Source organism: Colletotrichum destructivum, chromosome 2 (genome assembly GCF_034447905.1).
Source record: "Colletotrichum destructivum chromosome 2, complete sequence".
NCBI lineage: Eukaryota > Fungi > Ascomycota > Sordariomycetes > Glomerellales > Glomerellaceae > Colletotrichum > Colletotrichum destructivum.
The window spans coordinates 2,262,152-2,286,568 of record NC_085897.1 but is presented as its reverse complement, the minus strand read 5'-3'; the positions used below and the strand labels follow the sequence as shown (position 1 = coordinate 2,286,568).

General features: G+C 55.4%; 7 protein-coding genes across 7 annotated transcripts; 4 read left to right on the top strand and 3 right to left on the bottom strand.

The window, feature by feature from the left end:
* Positions 1–247: 247 nt before the first annotated feature.
* On the bottom strand, positions 248–2,176 carry CDEST_02911 (Putative chromatin target of PRMT1 protein). Its single transcript, XM_062919070.1, has 8 exons — positions 2,001–2,176; positions 1,826–1,936; positions 1,593–1,624; positions 1,505–1,536; positions 1,399–1,450; positions 1,281–1,347; positions 1,066–1,213; positions 248–1,013 (listed from the first exon to the last, which is right to left on the bottom strand). Exons 1-8 carry the CDS (start codon positions 2,046–2,048, stop codon positions 475–477), a joined length of 1,029 nt encoding a protein of 342 aa, XP_062775121.1. The 5' UTR covers positions 2,049–2,176; the 3' UTR covers positions 248–474.
* A 508-nt stretch (positions 2,177–2,684) lies between these two features.
* On the top strand, positions 2,685–4,978 carry CDEST_02910 (Putative nucleotide-diphospho-sugar transferase). The gene is made up of 2 exons (XM_062919069.1): positions 2,685–4,035; positions 4,093–4,978. The coding sequence occupies exons 1-2, from the start codon at positions 2,953–2,955 to the stop codon at positions 4,111–4,113; spliced, it is 1,104 nt and encodes a 367-aa protein (XP_062775120.1). The 5' UTR covers positions 2,685–2,952; the 3' UTR covers positions 4,114–4,978.
* On the bottom strand, positions 4,613–6,057 carry CDEST_02909 (Putative ubiquitin-conjugating enzyme E2, ubiquitin-conjugating enzyme/RWD). The gene is made up of 2 exons (XM_062919068.1): positions 5,420–6,057; positions 4,613–5,307 (listed from the first exon to the last, which is right to left on the bottom strand). Exons 1-2 carry the CDS (start codon positions 5,667–5,669, stop codon positions 4,982–4,984), a joined length of 576 nt encoding a protein of 191 aa, XP_062775119.1. The 5' UTR covers positions 5,670–6,057; the 3' UTR covers positions 4,613–4,981.
* Positions 6,058–6,255: 198 nt separating this feature from the next.
* CDEST_02908 (uncharacterized protein) lies at positions 6,256–10,362 on the bottom strand. The gene is made up of 2 exons (XM_062919067.1): positions 10,094–10,362; positions 6,256–9,994 (listed from the first exon to the last, which is right to left on the bottom strand). Exon 2 carries the CDS (start codon positions 9,812–9,814, stop codon positions 6,890–6,892), a length of 2,925 nt encoding a protein of 974 aa, XP_062775118.1. The 5' UTR covers positions 9,815–9,994; positions 10,094–10,362; the 3' UTR covers positions 6,256–6,889.
* A 2,177-nt stretch (positions 10,363–12,539) lies between these two features.
* On the top strand, positions 12,540–12,692 carry CDEST_02907 (uncharacterized protein; the record flags this gene model as incomplete). The annotated part of the gene is made up of 1 exon (XM_062919066.1): positions 12,540–12,692. One exon carries the CDS (start codon positions 12,540–12,542, stop codon positions 12,690–12,692), a length of 153 nt encoding a protein of 50 aa, XP_062775117.1.
* A 4,176-nt stretch (positions 12,693–16,868) lies between these two features.
* On the top strand, positions 16,869–18,024 carry CDEST_02906 (uncharacterized protein). The gene is made up of 3 exons (XM_062919065.1): positions 16,869–17,031; positions 17,103–17,248; positions 17,321–18,024. The coding sequence occupies exons 1-3, from the start codon at positions 16,965–16,967 to the stop codon at positions 17,459–17,461; spliced, it is 354 nt and encodes a 117-aa protein (XP_062775116.1). The 5' UTR covers positions 16,869–16,964; the 3' UTR covers positions 17,462–18,024.
* Positions 18,025–18,224: 200 nt separating this feature from the next.
* CDEST_02905 (uncharacterized protein) lies at positions 18,225–20,040 on the top strand. The gene is made up of 2 exons (XM_062919064.1): positions 18,225–19,120; positions 19,198–20,040. Exons 1-2 carry the CDS (start codon positions 18,486–18,488, stop codon positions 19,832–19,834), a joined length of 1,272 nt encoding a protein of 423 aa, XP_062775115.1. The 5' UTR covers positions 18,225–18,485; the 3' UTR covers positions 19,835–20,040.
* Positions 20,041–24,417: the final 4,377 nt, after the last annotated feature.

Sequence of the window (24,417 nt, the reverse complement as noted above, 5' to 3'; positions counted from 1 at the left end):
GCATGTCCCTTGTTTTGACGACTGCAAAACCCCGAATGCTGCTGGCCCAAACCATGAGGATTGCCTAATTCGCCGTTCCGTTCCAAGGGACCAGGCGGTGAAGTGGGGTTTATTTGCTCAAGCTGAATGAGTAACACCGACAGAAATAGTCTAAAAAACGTTGAGAAACTGGAGCGATGGAGACGATGTTGAAGCAAAGGGCCCAGCATCCTGATCGGGTGAACGGAAACCCCGCGTTTGACTTGTACGAGCCGCCATTCAACTTTTTTTGAAGGCAATGGAGTGGTTATTGTTGGCTTCTATAGCTAACGACGCACGATGCTATTGGCGTAGTGCAGACGAGCCCATCGTGAATATTCCAACAATTGGCTATCCACATATTGTGACCAGGCGGTTTTGTTTCGGCACAACCTGTTCTCATGACTGGTCCGAGACACTTCGTACAGAACAGACCATGGCAGACCGAGCCAGGGTTTACTCGATCATGTCGATATCGTCGTTCGTGGCGGGTACCGCGGGGGTGGCGGCGGCAGCAGTGGCGCCACCGTTCAGCTGGGGCGCAGTCTCTCCCGCGTTTCCTCCGCCAAAGTAGTCAGCCATCTCGGCATCCAGTTCTTCTTGGGTCTTCCGGGTACGACCCTCTCTACCCGAGCGGCCGCCTCTTCCAACCTCTTGATCTCTTCCACCATCTCTTCCTCCATCTCTGCCGCCGTCTCTGCCTCCTCCTTCCCTGCGAGCGCCAGGCCTGCGACCGCCGCCGCCGGCGCCACGTCGTCGGGGAATGGGGCTGCGCGAGCGGTTGCCGGAGCGGTTTCCAGGGACGTATCTATCGATGCCCCTGCTGGCAGCTTCATCGACGTCGTACTTGCGCCCAGGCGACATTGATCTCGAGCGACCACCAGGGGCAGATATACGTTCAGCAAGGGGGCGGCCCGGCATCACGGCCGAGTCGAAGGGGTTGCGAGATCGAGGGCCGGGTCCGCCGGGCATGATTGACAGCCTGATAGGTTGGCCTGATGCATGTTAGACTTCAAAGCCTCATGGACAGATACTCGTAGTACGTACCGTTGGCGTTGGCGCCGTCAAACTCCTTGACCGCCTCCAAAGCATCCTCGCGGGACTCCATCGTAACAAAGGCAATGCCCTCGGAGCGGCCGGCACGGTCATACTTGAGGTCAAGCTTGGCGACGGGTCCAATTCTGTTGAAAAGCTCCTGTTCTTGTCTTAGCCCCCTCCCCATCCCAAGCTTTCGTTATCTGCATCTCTCCAAGAGTTCGTACCTCCAAATCCTCTGGGGTCAATTCGTAGTGAACATTCTCGACGCGGATTTTCGCACTGTTAAAATCTCTGCAACACAGCGTTAGGACACGCCTAGAAGAATAATCACACTGAGGCTACCTTTGTTCCGGCTCGTCGCGTCGTCGTCGCGGGGCCGGGCCACGGCGAGTATCTGTTGAGCTTTAGCCGGCGTCGCACGGGGTTTTGGAACCCAGCCAAGTCGTACCATGCTCTTCGAAACGATCGTGTACCCATTCGCTAACCAAGGGTAAGCTGATGACATGGTTCGATGGATCAGGTCTGATGAGACTTACCTGTCAAGATTTCTGGGTTCATCGCGGAAGGACTGATCGCAGGACAGCGACACTTGTTAGCTAGGCCCTTGCAATTGACAGGAACCGTTCCCGGTCTTCAACGAGGCGCTCAGCGCGGGCCAGCAGCTGCAAGAGAATCGATGTTGACCGGGATGAAAAGGAGGGAGGATCATTCAACCTAAACGATTGAGTCTGCAGATCTACCACGGGTCGCGTGTAAGAATATGCCGTACCTTTCTGACGCCGTCACGGGGATTTTCTTGACGCTCACGTTCGCGTCTGCGAGGAGCACCTCCACCTCCACCGCCGCCGCCCCCACGACGGTTGCGAGGACCGTCGGTCTTCTGTGATTGTGTCGAGTAAGCTCCGTGGTCGCAAACTGCGTAAGGCTGTTGCAACTGTCCATACCTTTTCACCGAGGATCTCGTCGAGGCTGCGGTCCAGTTTATCCGCCATGGTGGGTTGTGAATGAAGAAGTGGTGCTAGAAGAATTGATGCAGCTGTAAATGTTGAACCAGTCGCTTGCCTCGGTCTCTGGAAATGTAAGTTTTGCTGCAGGATGTGCAATGGGACAACTACGCTGGTCGCGACTCGAGCGACCCGATAATGGCTGACCGCGGATTGACTGGAGCAGCAATGGTAAGGTGTGGCGCGGCGTGGGGAAAGGCCTTCTGTGGCTGGGGGATTGTCATCTCGGCGGAGGCTGCCTGGGTTGACTGCCTACCTAGCTGTAACTGGCTAGCGAGATCCAGGAAACTTCCATGAGAGGAGCTCCCCATGTTGGAGGTCCGTGTAGTGGACCCCACTGCAGGTTTCAGGGGGTCTGGCAGCCCCGGGTGTCTTTGATGTCTTAGCAGCGCTCAGCTCGCCTGTCGGACACTGGTCATAGGTCTCACAGGGTGGCCAGGCGCTGTCTCTTGTCAGGAATCAGCACCCTGCATACCTAGGCTGATGTGAAGCAGGATACAGAGGTACATTCGGGCCGTAATTAGTCCTCAAAGCAACATGCACTAAGCCCCTTTTGTCATCTCGAGTGTAACTTTGGTCTACTGTAGAGCTGTCCTCCCAATGCGCATCCCTTGAATCGATCAGCCCGCCCGTCAACGTGAGAATCTCGTATCTGGCCAAATTCCTTGCTCCCTCAGTCAGAGACGCATGAGGAGGAGCGCCCTGTGTCATCTTCTTGGACTCTGCACGGCCCTTGTTCCGTTCAAATACCTACACCTCTCTTGAGTTTGTTCTGAGCCACGAGACGAACCGCCTGCGCGAAGACAAGCGAAGTGCCGTCGACGACAACCTCTAAACCCCCAATCACCTGTATGGTTTTCGCATCCTCGTCCACCCCGTGAGACCGCCACCCATGGCCCGCCCCATGGGGTCAGTTCGCTTGAAGAAGGCGAACCCAGTTACCCTTCTTCTCGGCGCAGTGTTGTGCATTTTTATCATTGTCTTTCTCGTCGGGCCCTCCAAGTCGGTCAAGGCAGAACCGGCCGGGACCGCCTCTCACCACCTATCACCGCCAACCGCACCCTACCGAAAGAAGGCCAAAGGCGACACGAGGCCGCCACCGGTCGTCCGCTACAACCTCAACAATGTCACCATCACGACCGATCCAATTGGCAACCGCGAGTCCGTCCTCATCTTGACGCCGATGGCACGTTTCTACCAGGACTATTGGGACAACCTGCTCAACCTGAACTACCCCCACGACCTTATCTCCCTCGGTTTCATCCTACCCAAGACCAAGGAGGGAAATGCTGCGACGGCGGCTTTGCAGGAACAGATCACCAAGACTCAGAGCTCGGAGAAGAACCGCTTCAAGAGCATCGTCATTATGCGGCAGGATTTCGAGCCAGCCATCACATCCCAAGACGAGAGTGAGCGGCACAAGATGGAGAACCAGAAAGCCAGGCGGGCCGTCATGTCCAAGGCCCGTAATTCGCTGCTATTCACAACCTTGGGGCCCCAAACATCGTGGGTTCTGTGGCTGGATGCCGACATTGTCGAAACGCCGCCATCTCTCATCCAGGATCTAGCATCGCACGACAAGCCCGTCATCGTCCCTAACTGTTTCCAGCGGTTTATGAACACCGAGACCAATAAGATAGAGGAGCGGCCCTACGACTTCAACAGCTGGCAGGACAGTGAGATTGCGCAGAAGATGGCCGAGACAATGGGTCCAGACGATATCTTGCTCGAGGGGTACAAGGACATGCCAACGTACCGTGCGTTGATGGCGTACTTGGGCACCGACGACAAAGACAAGCGGATGGAAATCCCGTTGGACGGCGTCGGCGGCACCGCGCTACTCGTCAAGGCAGACGTCCACCGTGATGGGGCTATGTTCCCGCCGTTCTCCTTCTACCATCTCATCGAGACCGAGGGCTTTGCCAAGATGGCGAAGCGCTTGGGCTGGCAGCCGTTTGGTCTCCCGAACTACAGAGTAAGTAATCCCTCCCACTATTGCCCATTGGTTCAATAGCTCACGGGTTTGTTGCAGGTCTATCACTATAATGAGTAGTGACCTGTGTAGCGACGGATGGGAGCCAGAACACACGCCTACCACTTGTCTTTTCTCAGTGAGACAGAAACAATACCCTCTTCCTCCTTGGGGCCGCCGACAGCACTGGCGGTGACATCACGATTTTACGCGCGGACCTTATTGGAAAGAATAACCATTGTGCAGATACCCCCTTTTTCGTATCTTGCCAAACGTAATTGCATTCGAAATACTCGGAAGAGAAAAAGGGGGGGCTAGGGTGGATGAGACAGGCGTTCTTTGTAGTATATTCACACCCGCACAACAAACCACCCACCCACACTTGCTTATTATCGTTCTGCGATGGATTCAGGAGTCTGGGAAACAGTGGACAATCGGGCAAGGCAGGACTCGAGCGGCCAGGCGACGGCGTCCGAGGGGATGTAAGAGTAAATATGGAAGCGCCGACAGGTCCGGAGAAGGCGGCGGGCACGGGGCTAAATCATGGGCTGTGCAAGATATCTCCAGCATTAGAAGAAGAGTCGCTTTTCCCTTCGAGGGTCCGGGCGTGATAAATGAAGCAATATGTTATCCAAAGATAAAGGAAACCCCCAAATACCCCATGGCCGTGTTTCTGCCAGTTTGTATGATTACCCTGATGGGCTATGATCAGCACGCCGTTCCGCCCAAACGTAAAGCGATGATGAAATCCCCCGTACACGCCCAGGCCCGCTTCCAATCCCCATCCTATGTTATCCCTTTAACATGTCTTCTTGTCTTCAGGCAATACCCGTCCCAAGACCTTGTTGCCCTTATTCTCATCTCATTTCCCTCCTCTTGCGATTATGGGCCCTCCCCCGCGACGTCATCTCGCAGAGCAGCGCCCCAACGCGATTCACTATGGTCCCGCCTACGGCCCCTCATACCTTCCATCGTCGTCGCGGCACCAGAACTCGACGAGGGCGCGGGTACCGAGTACGTCGCCGCCGCGTAGCAGCGCCGCGACGTCAACGTTGAGGGGCGAGTCCGTCTCCGGGTACGCCAGCAGCGTACGCACAGCGCGCACGCTCTCGAGGACACTGTAGGCCGGCGTCCAGGCGTCCTTGAGCAGGTCGAGGCAGATCTCACCCGTCTGCAGCGCAATGTTAGCGTGCACGACGGGCGTCACGAAACGTATCGTCGGTGGTCGGAGAGGATAGTCTTGCGGGATCTGGATGGCGAGAAGCCATCGGCCTTCTGTTGTAGGGGAAGGAAGTGAGCCGTCAGCAGTCGTCATTCATTGTCTTCATCATGTTGCGATGCGATTCGGCCAAGAAGACCACGTCAAAGGGAGGAGTTTTCGAAGTACCATCATAGCCGTTCCCGACCCCTCGGCCGTTTATTACGGCCTCCCATGTGAGGAGGTTCTCGTCATCGACGGGGCCCAGCCTTTCAATCCCCCGCTCGTCCTTCTGCTCATCCCGCCATACGTCCAGCTCCTTGATGAGCCTCTTGATCGCGCCACGTCCATCCGACGTCTTGGACTTAGACTTTGCCTTCTTCGCCGCGCCGGTCGGGTTCGACTGGGAATCAGGCAAGGTCTGGATCCGCCACGACATCTTAGGGGAAGCTCTTGCCCCTGTTCTCTCGGCCAAGGTATTTAGAAGAGCAAAGGTGGCGGTGGTTAATACCAGCTGCGAGGAAGATAACGATGTTGGTTCGAGTACGAGTAGTAGCTTGCTGGTCAAATGGGTAGCCGGATCAGTACAGATTCGGGACCTCTGGCGTCTCTGCGAATTAGGCTGGGTAGGACGAAGTATTGAGGAATAGGTAAGGTAAACTGTTGGAGCTAGGTGGATTGACTTTGGAGACGTTGGGGACACGGCCGGTAGAATGTTAAGCCAAATGGGCTCGGTAGGTACCTAGGTAGGGAGGCAGGCACCTGGGGTGGTGCCGTGCCGTGGCAATTGGATGAAGTCGGTACCTTGTGACGCGACAACAACGAAGTGGGTCGCGCAGTCAGCCGAGGTTTCCAAACATGAACCGTCCTCCTTGGACTCGTAGCTTTCGATCCATTTGGCCAACTTCAAATGCCCTCCGTCATCCATCATCTACCTATCTGAAGTCATGGGTCCCGGACCGGGACCCAAAGTTCCATTATTGCCGCGTAGAGAGAATCACATTGCTTGCTTCCTTACGCATATACATCGGATAAAAAGAATGTTCATTAATATTTGTCTACGTCGCGATTTGTGCCATCTTTCCATCGTCTAGAAGGCTGCACCAGCCAACCGGCCAGAGAACTAAGAGGGACGGTGGTGCAATGGTACCTCGACTTGTCTGCCTCGCCATGTTTTCGCCTTCCTAAATCGAATTTCATCCCCGATATGTCCAGAGAAGGAAATGAAACAGTTGAACCACGTGTCCGCCCCTTGCAGTTGTCACCAAGACTTATGGCCGCGTACCTGCTATGCTCATGCAACTTGCTGCTCATGCTATCATCACAAAAAACGCCGAATCCGTGTCCCAAAATGTTTGGCTCGTTAGTTGTGCTCATTCCCGCAGGTGGGCAGGATTTGGCAGCGAGCGGTAAGTGCTCTTCCTCGAGGCAGGGAATAATTAATGTCGTCCGTTTGCTGAGGAGACCCGTGGCGGAGGCAGAACCCCAGCCCTGCGGAAGAACACGGTCTCGCCGAACGCATCCGACGAGACAGAATACGTGAAAGATTGTACAAGAATTCCATATACATTCGTCGTGAGGCCATCTTTGTAATATGAGATGAGAGCCGAGTAGACGGTGACCAACCACTCGGGCTTTTACTATGAGCGGAATCAACTTTTATGCCGACGTGTCGTCCTTAGGCTTCCAGAATCGCATCATTCGGCTGAGTCGTTTCGATTTGCTCGACTTGTGCTTCTTGTCGCCCTCGCCGTCATATGAGACCTCCATGGAGAGCTTGCTGCGTTCCCCGTGTGAGCTGCTAATGAGCCTGCTTAGACTGGCTAGACTTGACCTGCGACGGCCAAAGGCTGCTGAGGACACTGAAACTGGCCGTTGTTGGTCCGGACGGATAGGATCTTGCCTCAATTGACTGCTGGGCGCGAAGGAGCTGTCTCTCGTCATGGTCGAGTGACTGGATGTCAAGGACGGAATATCTACAGAAAGCCTGACCTCCGGGCCCGGCTCTCCGAGCAGCAGGGACTGAAAGTTGTTCTCTTCGTTGACCGATGACGGGGCCGTTGAGATTCGCTGTGCATCGTAAGACATTGGTGAACGAGGCGACGGGAAGGAGGAAGCGTGGCTCATCGAATAGGGACTGACAGGAACATGAGAAGGAGTCGGAAGATGAAGAGGGCTGACATCAACAGGAGCCAGGTCTTTGCTCGCAAGGATTCTCCTGGGCGACGGAGTCGCGGACCCAGTTGACTCTGCTTTCTCCTGGAAGATAGAACTTGTGCGGAACTCGGGGACGTCTGCACGAGAGGGCTCCTCGACAATCATATTGTCTTGCAGGGAAGCAAGCGACTTCTCCGATTTCATGCTAGCAGCCGCCTTGGTCGCCTCCTTGTTGAGGATTTGGCCACCGCGAATGCAGCTGTCATCAACGGCGCGGACAGGCAGAGTATCCAGGATGGGCTTCTTGGCGGTGTCGGTAGCTGGGGGTGTGGCCTCGTCACCGGAGGATTCCGCGCTGTCTTGCGCCGTGCCTCTGCCGCTGTTGGTGTGGAGCGAAGCGGACTTGCCCGTGTGGTCGTCGTCTTCCTCATCTTCCTCAAAGACATCGGCCATGGTCGAGCTGCTGCCGAAGCGGTGGATGCCGAATCGAGCGCCTTCAAAAGGCACCATCTCGGGCGCGCTTTCTGCGCGTCTATGATAATGCATTCCTGGGCCACTGAAGCCTTTCATCCCCTGAGCACTGTGCAGCTGACGCTTGGTAGAGGCAGCTGCTCGCTGAGCGGCATCCCATTCGGGGTTGTTGACAATGGGTGTGTTGAAAGGGCCCAGAGCTGCATCGAGGTCGATCATGGAGAATGACGAGTCATCCTGAGCTGACACAGGACGTGGTTTCCATTCCTGCAGGTTTTGCGGTTGACTCGACGTGTCTGTGACCATGAGCGTCGGTGTCACCGGCTCAATGTTAACTTCTGGCTCAACCATGAGAGCGTCATCTTTGTGCTTAATTGTCTCGAACCGACGTGCTGAGTCGCCCGAGAGGTCCAGGTCCTTGCATTTCTTGTTGCGTGGCTTGTTCTTGCGCGCCAAGATTGATCCGGCCCAATTCTTGACCTTCTTCTTCCTCTTTGGCTTCTTGCTATCAGTTCGTTGGCCGCTTTCCTCGGAGGTTTCCGGAGTACCAGGCGGTTCCAAGACGTGTTCAAAAGACGAAGATGAGGCGGAGCTGTGTGGCTTAGATCCCGACTCGGAGGAGCTGGAGCTGACAGGTCTAGTGCGCAGTGGTGATGCAGCAGCGGCAAAAGGGTCAAGTCCAAAGAAAGACCAGCGCTTTGGGGTCTTCGTGGGGCTGGGCATCGGGGGGGCAACGCTACCGGCTTCCGGCACGTTGATGAGAGTAGGGATCGAGTTTCTCCTCCTTGGAGACGCACCGACCGACTGGATGCTCTGGGATCGTTCGAGAACGGCTCCGGCAGTGCTAGGTCGTGATTCGTTGTTCTGCCGTGACGGAGTAAGTACCAGAGGAATGACAGGCTCGCTTTCCGGGTTTGTCGTGGCCGGAATCGAAATTATGGAAGAAATACTGCCAGACACAGAATGCCCTCCAGGCCGGGCGGTTACGGTGCTTGAAGTATCACTGGACACCATTGATAGGGGGCGCGGGATAAACTCGAGAGTATCGGAAAATCCAACCCGGGTACGGGTCACTGGCCTGGCGGCAGGTGAAGCTCTGCCGCTCGATGTGCCCGAATCAGCTGTCACGGGCCTGGTGAGCTCTGTCGGTACCTTGAGAGCCAGCTCAGATTCGACGCCTCTCAACGTCTTCTCAACCAGCCCTCCATTGTGGTCTTCCAGACGTCGGTCAAACTCGGCCGGGCTGGTTGGCGCGCTATTGCCCCGTAGGTTTCCGGGTGCCGGGGGTTGCACAATCAGAGACAGATCATGGCTCGATAGTGCCGCAGATCGTCTGTGGGCGTGGCCACGGCGGGCGCTGGGGTTGGGTGGTGGAAGCTGAAAGTTGGGAGAAGCGAAGCCACTTTCGGATCTCGTCGGGCTTGTACCCGTGACTGTGATCGAGTCTCCGGATCGTATGCTTCCTCCCACAAATTCGCTTCCTCCTCTTCTGTGTCCGACTCCGGTTGGCCTTGAAGGCGAAGGCACGAGTCTTGGGGAGACGGGCGGCGGAGACAGAGGGGGGCTGAGAAGAGAATTGGTATCCGGCGACAGCGAAGCACCCGGGTTGAATGTAAAGTTGGGGAGCGCAGGTGATTTTGAAGGTCGGTCCGCAGGATCAGCATTCATGCTGAAAGTGGACCGTCCTTGGGTTTCTATCGCGGACAGCGGTCGCCGTCCTGTTGCCCTCGAGAAGGAAGATGGCGCAGAGGCGGATGAGGGCCTTGCCGGGAAGACAAAAGGCGGATTCGGCAGAGGAGGCATCGTCCGTGGAGAGCGCGGTCCTGAGAAGGATGTTGTTGAGGAAGCAGAAGTATCCAGCATTGCTGGTAAAGAGATCGCTTGCATAGAAGGTTCGTCGAAAACCTGCGTACCCGTGGCTCCCATCCTACTCTCAGGTCCAACAGTAGTTGCCATGCTTTACTGAGCCGCTCTGCGGCTACAGGATCGGTCAGCAACTAGAGGGAGGACATAAGAGGGCGCGATTGCGATATGGTTGTCGGAGGTTGAGAAAGGAATTCGCTCGGCTCTCGACGTGGATGGCGCGCGTATATGACAGTTTGCGGTGGCGATCGATAACGAGGTCGGTGATTAGTTCTGTAGTACCAAGACTTAGCATACAGAGCTTTTTATCGTGCGACGAATCAATCATTCGTGACACAGGGTTAATTTGAGAATCAGTCGGCGAGTAAGCACCTTTTGGGGGGGGTGATGTCCGATGTGGCGCGCTGACGATGGGAATTGGACGAAATTGGCGTTCACGATTGCGTACGTGACAAAACCGGTCGACCAGGTAAGACAAATGCTATTTATCGAAGAGGAAAATTGAAGGGTTGTTAAGGAGCGGACGGTACAAGACCAGAGGCAAATCTGCAAGATTCACGACTGGAATTGAACCACGAAACAGAAGTCAATGAACGACGACGGCCTCGAAAGGTTTTGGGGGAAGAGAGTTGATGGGAAGGAGAGGGGGGTTGCGACGCGGAAGACTAAAGAGAGGATGAGATGGATGAGTGGGTTTGGGATTAGAATTGGGGACACACACACATACACACACGCACGCGCACACACACACACACAACAGCGAGAAGCGATGAGTCGGGTCCAGCGGTCAGGGTGTGGGCGATGGGGAAAAGGGGGGTGTGGATGTGGGATGTGGACAGGGAGGGGGAGGGTGTATCAGAGAGAAAATCTCACTAGGGTTTGGACTGGTTCGGGGAGGGGCTTATTGGGAGGGAGACAGCAGGCGGGCTGCAGGACCTGCCTACAGAGTACTATGTACTCCAGGAGGAAGGAAGGAGAAGAGGGAGGAGCAGCGCCAGGGACGCCGACCAGGGGGGGTGCGATTGTGATGATACCAAGTCAGGACAACAGAGCCCCGGACAAACAAGCAAGGCAGAGAGACGGACCAGGGGATGCTCAGGTTGGGTTGATGGGGCAGCGCAGTAGTAGCCCATTTGCATCCATCACGTAGAGGCTGGCAAGTACTCTGAAGCACCGTCGAAGGCCAAAAGATACCTTACGCTGCGGAACGGGAGCCCAGACAATGTGGTAATATGCAACCCAGCATCCGCACTTGGGCAGTGAACATTAAACGCTAAACAGTGAACAAGGTACTATGAGGTGTGTCTGCATTCGTACCTGGGTTACAGAGTAGAGAAACTGGAAATATGCAAGGCATGATAGAATCTGCCACAGACAGAGCGTACATCCACAACGCATCATGTGCACCTCGCACCGTCAGTGTTGTGCGTTGTTGGCCTACCTACTTATCTAGGCAATTCATCGAAACTCCTGTACTCCAAAAGTCTGAAGGCACACCGGGACCAATACAATGCATATCGCGGCCCTCAGAGACGGGTAGGATGAGACGACAACAAAAACAAAAACAACAACAATAAATCTTTCCTGTCGTCCGAGCCCGTCAACCTCGGTTTACTCGAATTGTCCATGGCATTACCTGCCTCCGTAGCTTTCTTGGACGCGTCTGCAACTGTCCCGTGGCACCGCTGCTCAACGCTGTGTCCAGACCCATAGCACTCAAGTTACGTCGCAGCGGCTGGACGGGCCCTGGCAGATACATGTCTTGCCCTGCAGCTAAACCTGCACAGGATCCCTACGCCGAATGGCCTCTCCCCAACTCCCGCTGGCAAATCGTCCATCCAAAGCCGCCCAGTTCCTGGGCAACCTGGGCAGCTGGTTAACGTTACCGAGGGGGCTACACAGTAGCGTATCACATCACCTATGCTACAGCCTACCTAGGACAAAGGCAATTGCGCGGTCGCTGAGGTGAGGTGGGATGTTGTTGACTGTCACACCTGTTGCCCTTCTCCCCCCTTCTGTGCCAAGGAGCTCTACTAGTACCAGCCACAGCAGTTCGCACTAGGAGCCGGCCATCGTTGGGCGGCCGCAGCCCAGGCCCGTCTTCTCTCCTTGACCGCCTTAGCAGATGGCCAGCTGGACTTTGGCTGGATTGGCTGAAATGGCTTGGTTGACTTGGTAGGTCTGGTCGACCGACATTCAGACAGACGACTTTGGCGAGGTTGCCAGGAAGACAAGACGTTGGAGCCGGAGGCGCAGAGCGAGCGGCCCTTAGCGTCTACGCCGATGGCAACGTCTACACCGCTCCCTTTTGCTTTCGAACGTTGTTTGACTATCGAATTCCTTTGTCTCGAGCCCGTGGTCAGCCTGCTCAAATCGGGCTTTGGCAAAGGGAATCTGACTTTTTGTCGATTTGTCCTGCAATAGTCTGAGACTGCATTCTGAGTCGGTGGATCTGACCAAGATTCGGCGGGCTGCAAGCCTGGAAAGAAACCTAGTTAGGGAAGTGGGCAAGAGACAGGGAGCAGCGGCGCTGAGAGTTCAGTGCACGCTGTGTCGTGCATTGTTACGAGGGACGGAAGCCAAGGTACCCCGGGCCTGCTGCTTGTTGTTCTCCTCCACCCCCCTTACACTGTTAGACTGGGAAACACTGGCCAGAGTGTACTGTAATCCCTCTTTACACGCATCGGGTGTTCGTGTTTTTCTTCTCCCCCACGCTGCAAGTGGCACTGAGACCGCACAGGGACGGTAAGAAGCCTCCCTGGCGATGGCGGTGCTGAATACTAATTCTTTAGTAGCAACAACGAAGACCTCCGGAGACATGGACACAATTCCCAAACAGCATCAAAGTTATGTCGCTCGTCAACTAACCTACAACTGTCTGCCTCTCTGCCTACCTAGGAAAATAGGCACTTCGGCCGCCACCTCACCCTCCCTCACCTCACCTCGGTCAATCCATGGCACCTCCGGCTGAGGTGGAACTGATAAGGTGCCGCCGATGAGCGAAATCCAGACCGTTGCTGTGATGTGATGGGTGACCGGATGACCTGCACATGGCAGTTGCGAACCAGACGAATCGCAACGCCGCCCTCGTTGGCTAACAAAAGCCAGGTAACGATGGCTGGCAACAGCTTCTGCAAGGTACACCAACGGCGTTGGCGCCGCCGGCTCCCTTTGACCACGCCCCCTCCATCATCATCACTGCCATCCGCCCCTTGCGGCAATTCTGGGAGAAAGCCACGGTAGGCCTTGACATCGTCGACATGAGACGGGACGAAAAGGCACAGGAGCAAAGTTAACCAAGTCGGTTCTGGCCGTGTCATGGCCTTGTCAACCTTCCCGAGGCCTCGAGCGACGCCGGCATTGCATTACACTTTCGCTTCGTCTCTAGCCCAGCTTCGGTCCCGTATCCTGAACACCTTCTTTTCTTCTTCCCCTCCGACCCGAGCGACCCGGCCAAGTTTCAACGATTGTGAAAACAAAACGATGCAAATCATAAGACATCGCTGCACAAATACAGAGTACGGTTGACGGCTTGACAGCCCCGTCGCATCTTAGGATTCGACCAGCGCCTTGGGTTCTTCCCTCGGCGTCCAGAACTAAAGCCAAAGCGGTCAGGCAATGTTGTGTGGCAGCACAGGAGCCGAATTTCTCCTCCACGTCCAAATACCAACGCCGGCCTCTGACTGGCTAACGGTCTCGAGAATGAAGGATGGTCAAGGGTGCAAAACACATGTGCCAAGGGATCCCCCCTCGTCACCTTTTCCCACTCTTTATTGCTGAACCTCAGAACGCGCGCGCACCCTCAAAGAAACCATCTCGTTCTCCATACTAATTCAATCGGCCAGATGACCGACCGATGGCACCAAGCAGATCTGCTTGCTTCCCCCCCTCCTGCCTGGAAAGGGAAGGGCACTGGTACGTATTTTCAGGCCTCCATCTGGTTGCTTGACCAGCCGTCAAGTGCACGCTCGTCTTGCAGGAAGCGTCAGCGCCGAAGGATACGGGCACCGTTGTCAACGTTCATCTGTTTGACTTTTTGGGATGGCGGATGCCTTCTTGACTTAGTAACGTCCGTCTCCCCAGCATCTAGTGCCGGGACTCGTACACATATCAAGTGTCGTCCTGAGATGGGTCATGGCGATAACCTGCTGGTGGAAACATCTGGACTCCTATTAATGGCAACGTCTCAACGCCTGTGTACGGGATGGGATGAGATTATTACCTTATTTCTCCCATGCTTCCCGTATTCGACGCCCCCCATTCCTCCCCCCTGGCCTCCTGGTGGAGCGGGGGGGGAGTATGTCACAGACGGGGCTGATGGAGCCTGAATGGATGAGGCGAGGCAACACGACGCGACCCCAGAATCAGATGGGGCCATGTCGCTTTCGGTCATTGACGGCAGCAAACAGGCCTCAAGGACCAAGGTACGAACACAGAGTGAGTATTCATACGGAAGTGTGGTTGTGGGGTGCACAGAGCACCTGTTTAACGAACACAACGGCACGAACGGCGCCCATGGCTTCAGCATCGCGTGTCGCATCGCTCAGCACATTGTCGGCGGCGCAATCAACGTCGATGAAGAAACCTTGCGGTTCCACCTCGAAAATCCTTGGGCATTGCCTCGGTGGCCCCAGTGGCTTGCCCAACGCAGGCGGCCAAGTTCCAACCAGTTACAGCGGAACAAAGAGAGTATCATGCGGCACAACTCTAAAGTCTGTTTTTCATCTCGTCGCTACAGCTGGGAGCCTCATCTTGACTCGGTCGCAACCGGCCTTCGGATCCGGCCGGTGGACGACTTGATGGGAACGCCTTCGTCCAACTTTTGGTTTTGTCCAACGCTCCGTCAGCCCGATGGAGAGCTGGAAAAGGCTCTTTGGGTGAACGCGCCGTTAACCCGCGGGTCTGCGCCAAGAGGAAGCGGACAAAGAGGCAAAGCTCTCCAAACGCCTAACCTTATTAGTGGTTGGCCCTCAGCTCATGGCCCATTACTTGTTTCGAGTCGCCCACTGCGACGAACGAATGCCATCAACAAACAGACCATCCCCGCCCGTTGCCGGTCTACCAACAATGATACTTCCTCCCTTTTCCTCCGAAGGCGCTCTCTACATTCGGATACTGTACTCACCCTGAGAGTTGCAGATGCAAATGCAGAGCAGATGCAGACGATAACCCCCGCGCCTCCGCGTCGCTTCAACCACCAACCAGAACCGGCCCTGCCAGTTGCCTTGTCGAATCCAAACCCACCTTGCGAATGCAACTTGCAGTGTGCACAGACGGACCTGCATAATGCCATGAACCAATCACAGACAAAACGAGACATGTCAGCTTGATAACGACGGGAGGGGATTTGGTCTTTGATTCAACACGTTGGGGGTTTGGTTGGCACCTATTACAGTGTGGTATTTATACGGCAGAGCATCATATCAGGTTTAGCAGTTGGTCTCTTCAGACAACGCTGCCTAGTTGAAACCCGGGAGCCGATGACATGCCGAGTCGTATTGAACTACCACGACTAACAGAGGGACCTTGCATGGGGGAATCGGGGACAACTCACCCCTTTGGGAAACCCTCATCTCCCGACAGGGGAGCAATAATACTCCTCGTGATAATTTTTGCCTTCTTGGCTGGCACCCATCTCCACCAGACTGGGATGTCCAGTCCCCTGCTGGTTCCCATTTCGTCCTGTTCCCTGCTCGATGTTTCTTTCCCCAACCTCTCTCGGAGGCTCATCACTCATTGCAAGCGCGGTTCCGGCCCAAAACATCCCGACTTGCATCATTTCATATCCGATCCGATCTGCCAAATTGTTCTAAGAATACCCATCATCCTTCTTCACCCGCGCCAGCCTGTGGGCAGTGGCCCCTCCGTCGGCTACAACGTTTGTTGGCGGCAAACCAGAGCGCACCGGGTCCGGTCGAATTGCGGATGACCCAAACTAATCTCGCCTGAAAAGATGACCAGCAGCTGCTTCTAGCGGCGACCCCACGCCCCTCGGTAATGAAATGAAGCGGTGGCTCAAGTTATCATAATTTTTTACGCCCATGGTTCGAATTTTATGCCAGCTGTCCAAACCAGGCTTGATTCTTTGTTACCTGATCTAGTCCCCCGTCAATATTCACGCCGGCACCCCTGTTCAGCTGGTCAAGGAACCATCATCTTTACATCATCAGGGGCATTCTCATTGAGAACCTTGAGTTGACATACGGGATAGCACCCAGGTTCGAGGCGATAACTTGCACGGCATGCTAAGGTTTCTCTGTTGGATCCCGCTACAGGGGTCAAACCCCCAAAACTCGATGTTCTTGACTAAACCGGCAACTGGAGAGGGGAATAACCTCTTGTCTGGGTCATCTCGGCAGCCTCGCGCGCCACTGGAGTTGGAGGCATAAGCCGTCAGCTGGCTGGGGCTGGTGAGTGAGTTGGAAGTGCAATTTGTCTTTGGTAGGAAGATGCGGTTCATCGTTGTCGGCCCTCCATTCAACGCCCAATCTCATTCTCAACGCCATCTCTGCCACCTATCTACGGAAGGAGCCATGGCCATGCCAGCCAGCGCCCGGCTGAGGCTACGTTTTTCCGAAGCACAAAACCGACGTAGTGTCTCAAGACAACAGCCTAGCCAGCCCTAAGCCACGACCGTTGGAACAAAAGGCTGACGACTGGTGAAGAGGTTCATAATTAATTTCTTGGGACGAACCTCGAGCGCCTTGTCAAACGGCCGAGACTTTCCAGGATTCGACTGGGATAACTGCCCGTGTTTTTCTACTGGACCGTCGTGGTAGAATAATGAGCCAGCCCTCGACAAGCGAACAGAAAAGTAAATAGCGTCAATTGTTGCACATCGTGATCTCGGCCAAAGGCGGGTTACCGCCAGTCAGCGTCCGTACTCCCTGCACCTCGGTGACTTGGTCGCATTGATGCTGCAAACTGGTCAAACATTTGGTGCCATGCCACCCCTGGCTTTCCCGGGCGGAGAAGGACCCTGAACTTCTGAAGCAGCTGTGGCAGCTTCTCTCTAGCCACATGCACGGATCCTCAATCTCTGTTTTGCACCGCCACGCCGGCTTTCTACTGGCTGACCAACAGCCTTGCGCCCCGCTTACCGCATTTTCCAATTAGACATGGCTAGAAAATTTCTGTCCCAACATGGCGAAGCTGGAGCTGTCCCGTAGAACATAGAATTTCGACTGCGCAAATTAACGTTCCTCCGCCTCGAATCCCACGATTCTTCAACAGTCTTCCTACCATGTCTGCTACGGAAGTCCAAACCACGACTGCTGCCGGCGAAAAGTCGCTTGGCATGCGGAAGAATGGTACTTAATCGGGCTCCATTCTTGGACAAATCGGACAGGGCGAACTAACTTTCTCACTCTCTCCCTCCCAGGCAAGCAATGGCACGAAACGAAGAAGGCGTTCAGGCCGACGGCTGGCTTGACTTCCTATGAGAAGCGCGCCAAGGACCGCGTTGCAATGGCATCGATGAAGGCCAAGGAGAAGGAGATGAAGGACGAGAAAGAGGCAGAGCGCAAGGTGAGTGAGTTCCAGCTCTGTCGAGCTGGACCGCAACGCTAAAGGTAGACGAGGCTGACCAGCGATTCTCAGCAACGTATCCAAACCATTAAGGACAGAAGGGCCGCCAAGGAAGAGAAGGAACGCTACGAGAAGATGGCCGAGAAGATGCACAAGAAGCGCGTGGAGAGACTCAAGAGGAAGGAGAAGCGCAACAAGGCCATCAACTCATGAGCTGCATTGCGGGTAGACCGCTGTTGGAGCGGGCACTGCGATCGAATCTCGGCGCCGACAACGTTCAGGAAAGGTAGCGCCGGTCCCCCCGTGACAAATACCGAAACAGGTTCGGTGAAGGGAAGAAGGAGTCGGGCCTACCGTGCCCGGATTCGCACGTCTCGGCGAACAGAATACATGTTACAGAGGCTCATGCGAGGGCGAACGTTATGTTGAAAGGGCAAGTCCCCGGCAGAAGCACAAGGCTGCGACAAGAGACAGCCCATGGGGCCAGCGAGCAAGGACACGAAAGGCTGGACTTTGGACCTGGTGGCAGAGGAGGAGCGAGATGGGAGGGAAGGCGGATGAGCTAATCCATCAAAGACATGTATATGTACGTTGTACCGCACAGCGGGACGTAGCCCGACGAGGCTACCCAGCCCGAGCTTTTTCACCCGGTAAAATCGGATTGAAAAGGCCAGATGACGGAAATGGAACCGAGCCAAACACGGGTCCGAGTCATGGTCACATAGAAACAAGAAGCGTGTGACATGAAGCCCTCCTTCTTTTTGGGTTTCTAGCCAACGATTTGCAGATCCAGTGAGAGTCCCAGTCGCGCGTGAGGTGAAGGCGACGTTTCATGACAACGGCGCGGACGGGGGATAGCCCCGAGAGAGAGCCGCATGTGAAAGTGCGTCATTGGCCAAGAGAGAGAGGGGCTAAGGGAGGGAGGGTGAAGGTGCAGCGGCCCAGCTTTCGCCGCGAAACCGTGCACATTCCACCTCCACACCTTTCCACACACCGCGTACTCCCTACATCTGCAAGGAAACAGCGACCAAAGAAACCTGTTCTGCCCGTCTTCCACTACCAAGCATTGACCGTCGGAGACGGCCCATCCCAAAGTTTTTCTTGGTCGGGCGGCTGTGCACTCGCTGGCGTGTGCGGCTTGCGCGCGGCGGCCGCGGCTTGGTGCCTTCTCGAACTCTCGGAAAGGGGGGAGGGGTGTTCAATACAACCAAACGAGGGAAAGTAGCAGGGTGAAACCATGTCCGCCAACGCCCACGGCTTCGAGCTACCGTCAACGTCGGCGTCGACGCTGGCGACGACGGCAGCCGCCATCGGCAACCTCCCCAATAACCACAGCAACGGTGTGAACAGCCGCAGCAGCAGTCACATCCGCAGCAAGAGCAGACACGACAAGAGAGCCTCCGCGCCGGCTCCGACGCCTCCTGTTACAGCTGCCACCGCCTCGACAGCAACCGCCGCCTCAGCAGCCCTGCTTCCCGCGCGACGACCGCGGCACCACATCACACGCTCCATCACCGAGTTCTCGCCGCCCCTCAGGATGCATCGGCACCGGCACAGTCACCACCACCACCCGATGCAGCACGCGCTGCACATCAACGCCCAGAGCCGGCGCGACAGGGACAGGTTGCTGCTCCTGGATGAGAGGACATCGGCCCCCGGAGCCGATGGACGGAGCTCGCTCGACATGACGAGGTCGGAGCATGTGACGCCCAACAGGAGCCCAGACTCGAGCCGGAGGACCAGCGCGCTCGTGGGGCCGGCGATCGGGGGCGGAGAGAGTACCTTTTTGGTTACGCCGCCGGGAAGAACAAGGAAGGTCGACAAGGCGGCCGTGCTGTCGGAAGAGAAGAACCGGACCGCGAGCCGGGTCATGTACGTTGTTGCTGTTGTCCTTTTGCAGGTGGGCAACTCGCATGTGAAGCTGACCACCTCTTTTTCTTTTTGCGCAGGGGCCTGAAGAACTCCCTCGTCGAACTCAGCGGGTTCTCGACCGCGACGACGAGGCACCTCGATGAGACGTACTACTCGGTGCTGGAGAAGAAGAGCATGCTGCAAAGCACCGTCACAGCGATGCGGGAGCTGACGGTGGCCTCGCGACAGCTGACGGGAGAGTTTGAGGAGCAGGCCGAGGAGATGTCGCGCGAGGTGGCGGCGCAGCTCGACCAATTCGGACTGTTCGGCGAGCAGGAGTCGCGCATCGAGGCGCTGCAGAGCCGGGTCGAGGCTGGGCGGACGCGGATTCAAGGGCTGAGTGAGCGCGTCGACCTCGTGCGGCGCCGTATTGAGGGGTGGGAGAGCGCGGACCGCGAGTGGCAAGAGAAGACACGCAAGAGGCTGCGGACCGTGTGGATCGTCATGTCAGTCGTGTTCGCCGTGTTGATCCTGCTGTTCGTCGGCGCGCAGTACCTCGGCGGGCCCGAGGTCGAGGACAGAAAAGGTCTCGAGGGGGCTGAGAGGGAGTTCAACAGGAGCATGGGAGTGTTGGGGAAGAAGGGGCCGCGCGAGAAGCTCCTGCCGCCGTTGTGGGAGGGCCGGAACGGGAGGGAGGAGGAGGAGGACCGATTGAGGGTGTTTGACGAGCTCTGAGGGCTACGAGGGATGGCGTGCGTACAGACGGGCGAAACGGTTCGGGATTGCATTGCGGCCACTGCATACTAATATTTGATACCCTCCGAATAAATTAAGTCAATGCTCTCTCTGTATCGACCTGCTTTTCCACCGGCCGGTCTTGGAATTCTGGCGAACTCGTCCATCCATGGTAATAGGTATATAGACCAATGCCAATAACCACCCCCCTCTCCCCAAATGGGCCGATCGGGTAAGCCCTTGCATGGATGGCGCTATTTAGCTATGGGTGACGTTGAGTAGTTGGATGGTGTAACGAAACAAACCCCAACGTCGAAGGTTAGAAGGGTGCGAACCCAAGGCTCGGCGTGGACTCGCTCTCGGCCGGGACTTTGGCTCTGCCAGTCTTCGAGGGGCTCAAAAACGCCCCCCTGTTGTCTGCACATGTATGTAGCTCTTACGTTTCCGCTCACTGAGCTCAGTACTAGTATGGCATTGCCAGTGTGGCCATATCATGTTACCTATCATCAGTATCCTCCTCTCCGAGCAACCACCTCCTTCGAAGTTGTACTGCTTGTGCCGCTCGCTTCCCCACCTCCTTACATTACCAAAGATGGTCCAGGTAGCCCGTCACACTGAGAACAACGGACGCTTTCCCAATCATTTCGTTTCGAGAGCCTTTGTTTTTTTCCTGAACACGGTGTGGGAGACGTGCTGCAAACGTGACTGCGGTGTAATCGACTGAGTGAGTGGAACGGAAGTCCAGGAATCACCCCGAGGGGCCTACCGCGCCAACTTACACGGGTCCTGCGCTTTAACAAGCCCTTCTTAGGTGGCTTCTTGTGATGTTGTAGATACCTTGTGGTGCATTTCCCGGCTCAGACCCTCAGCCTCTGGTGAGGCGGAAGGACTTTTGTTTATGTTTCTTCCGGTCTTGGCTGTATAAGCCCTTGGCTCCCCTACTGGGTTTTGTTGTGATACGCAAGTATGGATTCCGGTGGGACTGTTTTATCCGAGAAATCAATGCTGAATATGTCGTGGGTGACCACGTTTCGGTCCATGTCCTGTTCGATGAATGCAGGCAGTGTTGCTACCAGTGCCTAGGGCCCTTTCAGCAGCTCCAAACAGTCGGCGATAGTACTTCGAGCTCTGATCACGCTTCTTTCGGGGCGTGTGATGGTTCGATTTCCTGGTACGTGATATAGAATAGATTTGGATGTGGAGAGTGATGTGTCGTCTGGTCCCTTCACCATTGAAGCAGCAACTTAGCCGATCCTCTGTTGTCCAACATACGATTTCAAGCCGCGGCCTTATCTCGAACGAACGTCAAGGTAGTCTATCAGTTTATGGTGGCAAGAATAACGTCTGTGTTTTCATTTGGTGATGAGGTTGTTTCTGAGCTGACTACATCCGTTGCCGTCTCGACGATGGGGTTTGATCATGGTTCATAATGACATACGCGTAACGATGGCACCATCAATTATTACCCGTTGACCACAAGCCCTGGTCTTTCTTCACAAAACTTTTCCCAACGAGGAAGTGTTATTTAGCGTTGGAGTAGCTGCGTCTAGAGACAACGAACTTTCCGGGAATAAATGCGCAAGACGATGAATAGGATGTCACTTTTACAAGGCCGTGCTATGGTCTCTGATTTCAGCATGTTCGACTCTGCCGCACGCCAAAAGGGCGTGATACTCTGGTTCGCCGCGTTATCTTCAGAACGACAAGAAAAACAGCACGTCCTTACACAAGCCCTCATCAGCAGCTGGTACGCATCTGTTTGAACATGCCGCAGGGACAAGACATATCGCTGAGTCTGGTTCTCGAAGACAGGTACCCGAGTGACATAAAAAAGGGTTATTCAATGCCCTCCAGTCACGTTTCCTGAACCGAAGTAGTCAACAACATCGAGACGTTTCTGGTTGCACTATAATTGCCCTTCAGCTAGGTAGTCTATCGTCTCGCATGTTCGACATACTTCATGTAACAGAGGTAGCTGCAGGCCTGCCTGCTGTTCGTGATATTTGGGACTGCACCGGTTCAATTCAAACGAGGTACTATGACTCTGAATGAGGTGACAAACGTTGCCTGGTTCAAAGCACCAGGAAAACCTGGTTCCCTTCTATCTGCCTTTACGAGGAGCGGAAACGGGTACGAAGGAATGACGCCGATAGGTCCTCGTCCGTCCGTCTCGTCTCGTCGTCGAAGCAAGTTAGACAGTGACCGATCCTAGCCAATTGCGGCCATCAAGTCGGCAGTTGCGTGAAAGGGTTGGAACGTTACCCGGCATCAGGTATGTGACATGCCGTCCCAACAGCCCTACGAATCGGGCAGGCCGAACGACGGCTTAAATGAGGGTAATGCGGATCCATCCACGGACATCTCTCTTGTCTTGTACTCTTAAATTTTTTAATTTTTTTTTGAAGAAACGATCTTCCCAAACAGGCACCGCTCCGAATACCGACCGTGCGACTCCACACCCGTGCGTCCACGTCCTGGGCGGACCCGGCACCCGTATCCGGGTGCCTGCAGGGGTTGCAGCGCGTCAGGAGTTCCCTATCCAGGCGGCTGGCTCTTCCGCACGAAAACCGCGGGTTCCAGAAGTAAAGTTATCACCGAGCCTCCGTTGTACCTCACTGAATGGGCCTGGCATGTGTGGAATGGATTGTCTAAAATGTGAAAGTTTAAATCTCCTCCTCCCCAGTCAACAAAAGAGGAAAGAGAGAACACAGCATGAATGGTCCATAGTCGAGCAACATCAATGACCGGTCTGGTTTTGATTCCTTAGGTAATTGAATGAAGAAGAAGCCAGCACGATGGACGATTGGATCTCTGTTGTCAAAAGTGGATACGGCGGGGATGGTAAATAATCAGAATAAAGGACGGCGGAATCTCAGCAGGCCTGTACTCGTAGGCTGTGGGAACCAAAAAAAAGTGCAGCGCTAAATGTCGATTGCCCCATAAGGCGGTTCGGTCTCGTCCGGAGCCAAGACCCCAGGGAAGCCGATGGCGACGATGATTGCGCGTCTGCGGCCTTGGCCATACGCAGCAGCAAGGCTCGAGGGCTGGCTGGCTGACTGGCACGCTGGCTGACGAAGAATAACGCCTCTGTGGTGGCCCGGTGGGGTTGTGGATTTCGCATGCCTATCCGTTTTTCCTCTTCTGCTGGGCTCGACATTGGGCTCCTGCTCATGTTCACTCTAGTCCACGACTCCAGCGAGTCGCAGAGAGCTGGAGTCGCGGAGACTTTGTGAGATGTTATGCCCGCGGTCTTTACGTCTGAACTGTCAGTAGCGTAGGTAGTTAAGCTGACGAAAGTTTGTCAGCCATGTCACGGGAGTGACGGCCACGCAGCAAGGTGAGGACGATGAGTGGGCGTTGCGTCCATCTAGCCCATGTCTTGAGTTCCTGTCTCGGCATTCGGCTCCAGGCCGGCCCAATGACCGACGGCCAGCCATCGACTGGCGCTATTGGTAGGGTTGGAAGGGTGCCGCGCGACGTCATGCATCACCTCCCATGCCCAACATTCGATAGCAACTCCGGCAGACGAACAGTCACCGCCACGCTCTGTCAGCGTCACTCGGGCCTCAATATTTCGGTGTTGGAAGCGCAGCGCTCGGGGGCTTGTGTTTGCTGCGGTGGCCAGACTTGTTCGAGAATAACACTCGACAGCCAGGCGCAGTCCTCAATGCATCCACACTGCGTGAAGGAAAGGCTTGGCTTTGTGGCTGCTGCGCAGTGACAGCAACTCAATTTTCGCAGCCGTTGAAGGGTGCTCCCGGAGGTCTATGAGTCTTACTCTTACTATCCTTCTCTAACCCACACTCTTGTTCGCATCTATTTGCATGAGTCCAGCGTCACATTTGCATCACTGCCACGGCCGTCCGACAGGACCCTGAAGCTCAAACACCCCGAGAGAACCAGTCTCCAGGCTTAAGCCCAAACCGCCCCTCGTCCTGTTAGGGTATTTTCGCGTGTTACGGACCTCGCTTGCTTGCTTTTCACCCCTCACATCCTCACACCTCCTTCGTTTTGCCTGCTTTTGGAGAGCGTCCCTTCCACACCCTCCATCCCGCCAAACAACGCTTGTGTGCCGTCTCTCCGTGCTAAGATACCCATTTCCGTTTCGCTGGGCTGGTGCAAGAGTAATCAAAACACACGCCGGTTTTATCCCCTCCCTCTCCTTGGCCTCTGGGCGGCTGACCCTACAGGTTTTGCTTCCCACCCTCAGAGAGGGCCCAATCAATAACGCGCTCTTCAAACTTTGAGTTCATTTCGTCTCGTCTCGTTCGGTGTCACTGTGCCGTGACCTGTCGGGCTGTCGCCAGACTCCCAGCGATCCCGACGGACAGGCCAGCCTCCCCAGCAACCACTGTGAATACGCGACTACCTCTGAAAACCGGAAACGGGACATATAAGAAACGTTCTGAGGCAGATGAGGAGGGGGCCGAAGAAAAGAGTAAACATTACCTAAGAACGGAAACAAACCTACTAGTAGAGAAAGCAGGGACAGCATATGAAGAAAAAGTTTAAACAGCTTGGGATGGCTTACAAAAATGCCGTGATCGGGCTCCCCTTCCCCCAAAACAACGTGAACCTGGAAA

What these genes read in the sequence shown, in the direction of transcription:
- CDEST_02911 (XM_062919070.1), bottom strand. Translation starts at nt 2,048, where the DNA reads ATGGCGGATAAACTGGACCGCAGCCTCGACGAGATCCTCGGTGAAAAG. An exon ending in TGACCCCAGAGGATTTGGAG is followed by an intron (nt 1,214 to 1,280) that starts GTACGAACTCTT and finishes AGACAAGAACAG; the next exon opens with GAGCTTTTCAACAGAATTGG. An exon ending in TGACGGCGCCAACGCCAACG is followed by an intron (nt 1,014 to 1,065) that starts GTACGTACTACG and finishes AACATGCATCAG; the next exon opens with GCCAACCTATCAGGCTGTCA.
- CDEST_02910 (XM_062919069.1), top strand. Translation starts at nt 2,953, where the DNA reads ATGGCCCGCCCCATGGGGTCAGTTCGCTTGAAGAAGGCGAACCCAGTT. An exon ending in TTGGTCTCCCGAACTACAGA is followed by an intron (nt 4,036 to 4,092) that starts GTAAGTAATCCC and finishes GGTTTGTTGCAG; the next exon opens with GTCTATCACTATAATGAGTA.
- CDEST_02909 (XM_062919068.1), bottom strand. Translation starts at nt 5,669, where the DNA reads ATGTCGTGGCGGATCCAGACCTTGCCTGATTCCCAGTCGAACCCGACC. An exon ending in GGTCGGGAACGGCTATGATG is followed by an intron (nt 5,308 to 5,419) that starts GTACTTCGAAAA and finishes CCCCTACAACAG; the next exon opens with AAGGCCGATGGCTTCTCGCC.
- CDEST_02908 (XM_062919067.1), bottom strand. Translation starts at nt 9,814, where the DNA reads ATGGCAACTACTGTTGGACCTGAGAGTAGGATGGGAGCCACGGGTACG.
- CDEST_02906 (XM_062919065.1), top strand. Translation starts at nt 16,965, where the DNA reads ATGTCTGCTACGGAAGTCCAAACCACGACTGCTGCCGGCGAAAAGTCG. An exon ending in GCTTGGCATGCGGAAGAATG is followed by an intron (nt 17,032 to 17,102) that starts GTACTTAATCGG and finishes TCTCCCTCCCAG; the next exon opens with GCAAGCAATGGCACGAAACG. An exon ending in AGAAAGAGGCAGAGCGCAAG is followed by an intron (nt 17,249 to 17,320) that starts GTGAGTGAGTTC and finishes AGCGATTCTCAG; the next exon opens with CAACGTATCCAAACCATTAA.
- CDEST_02905 (XM_062919064.1), top strand. Translation starts at nt 18,486, where the DNA reads ATGTCCGCCAACGCCCACGGCTTCGAGCTACCGTCAACGTCGGCGTCG. An exon ending in CGGACCGCGAGCCGGGTCAT is followed by an intron (nt 19,121 to 19,197) that starts GTACGTTGTTGC and finishes CTTTTTGCGCAG; the next exon opens with GGGCCTGAAGAACTCCCTCG.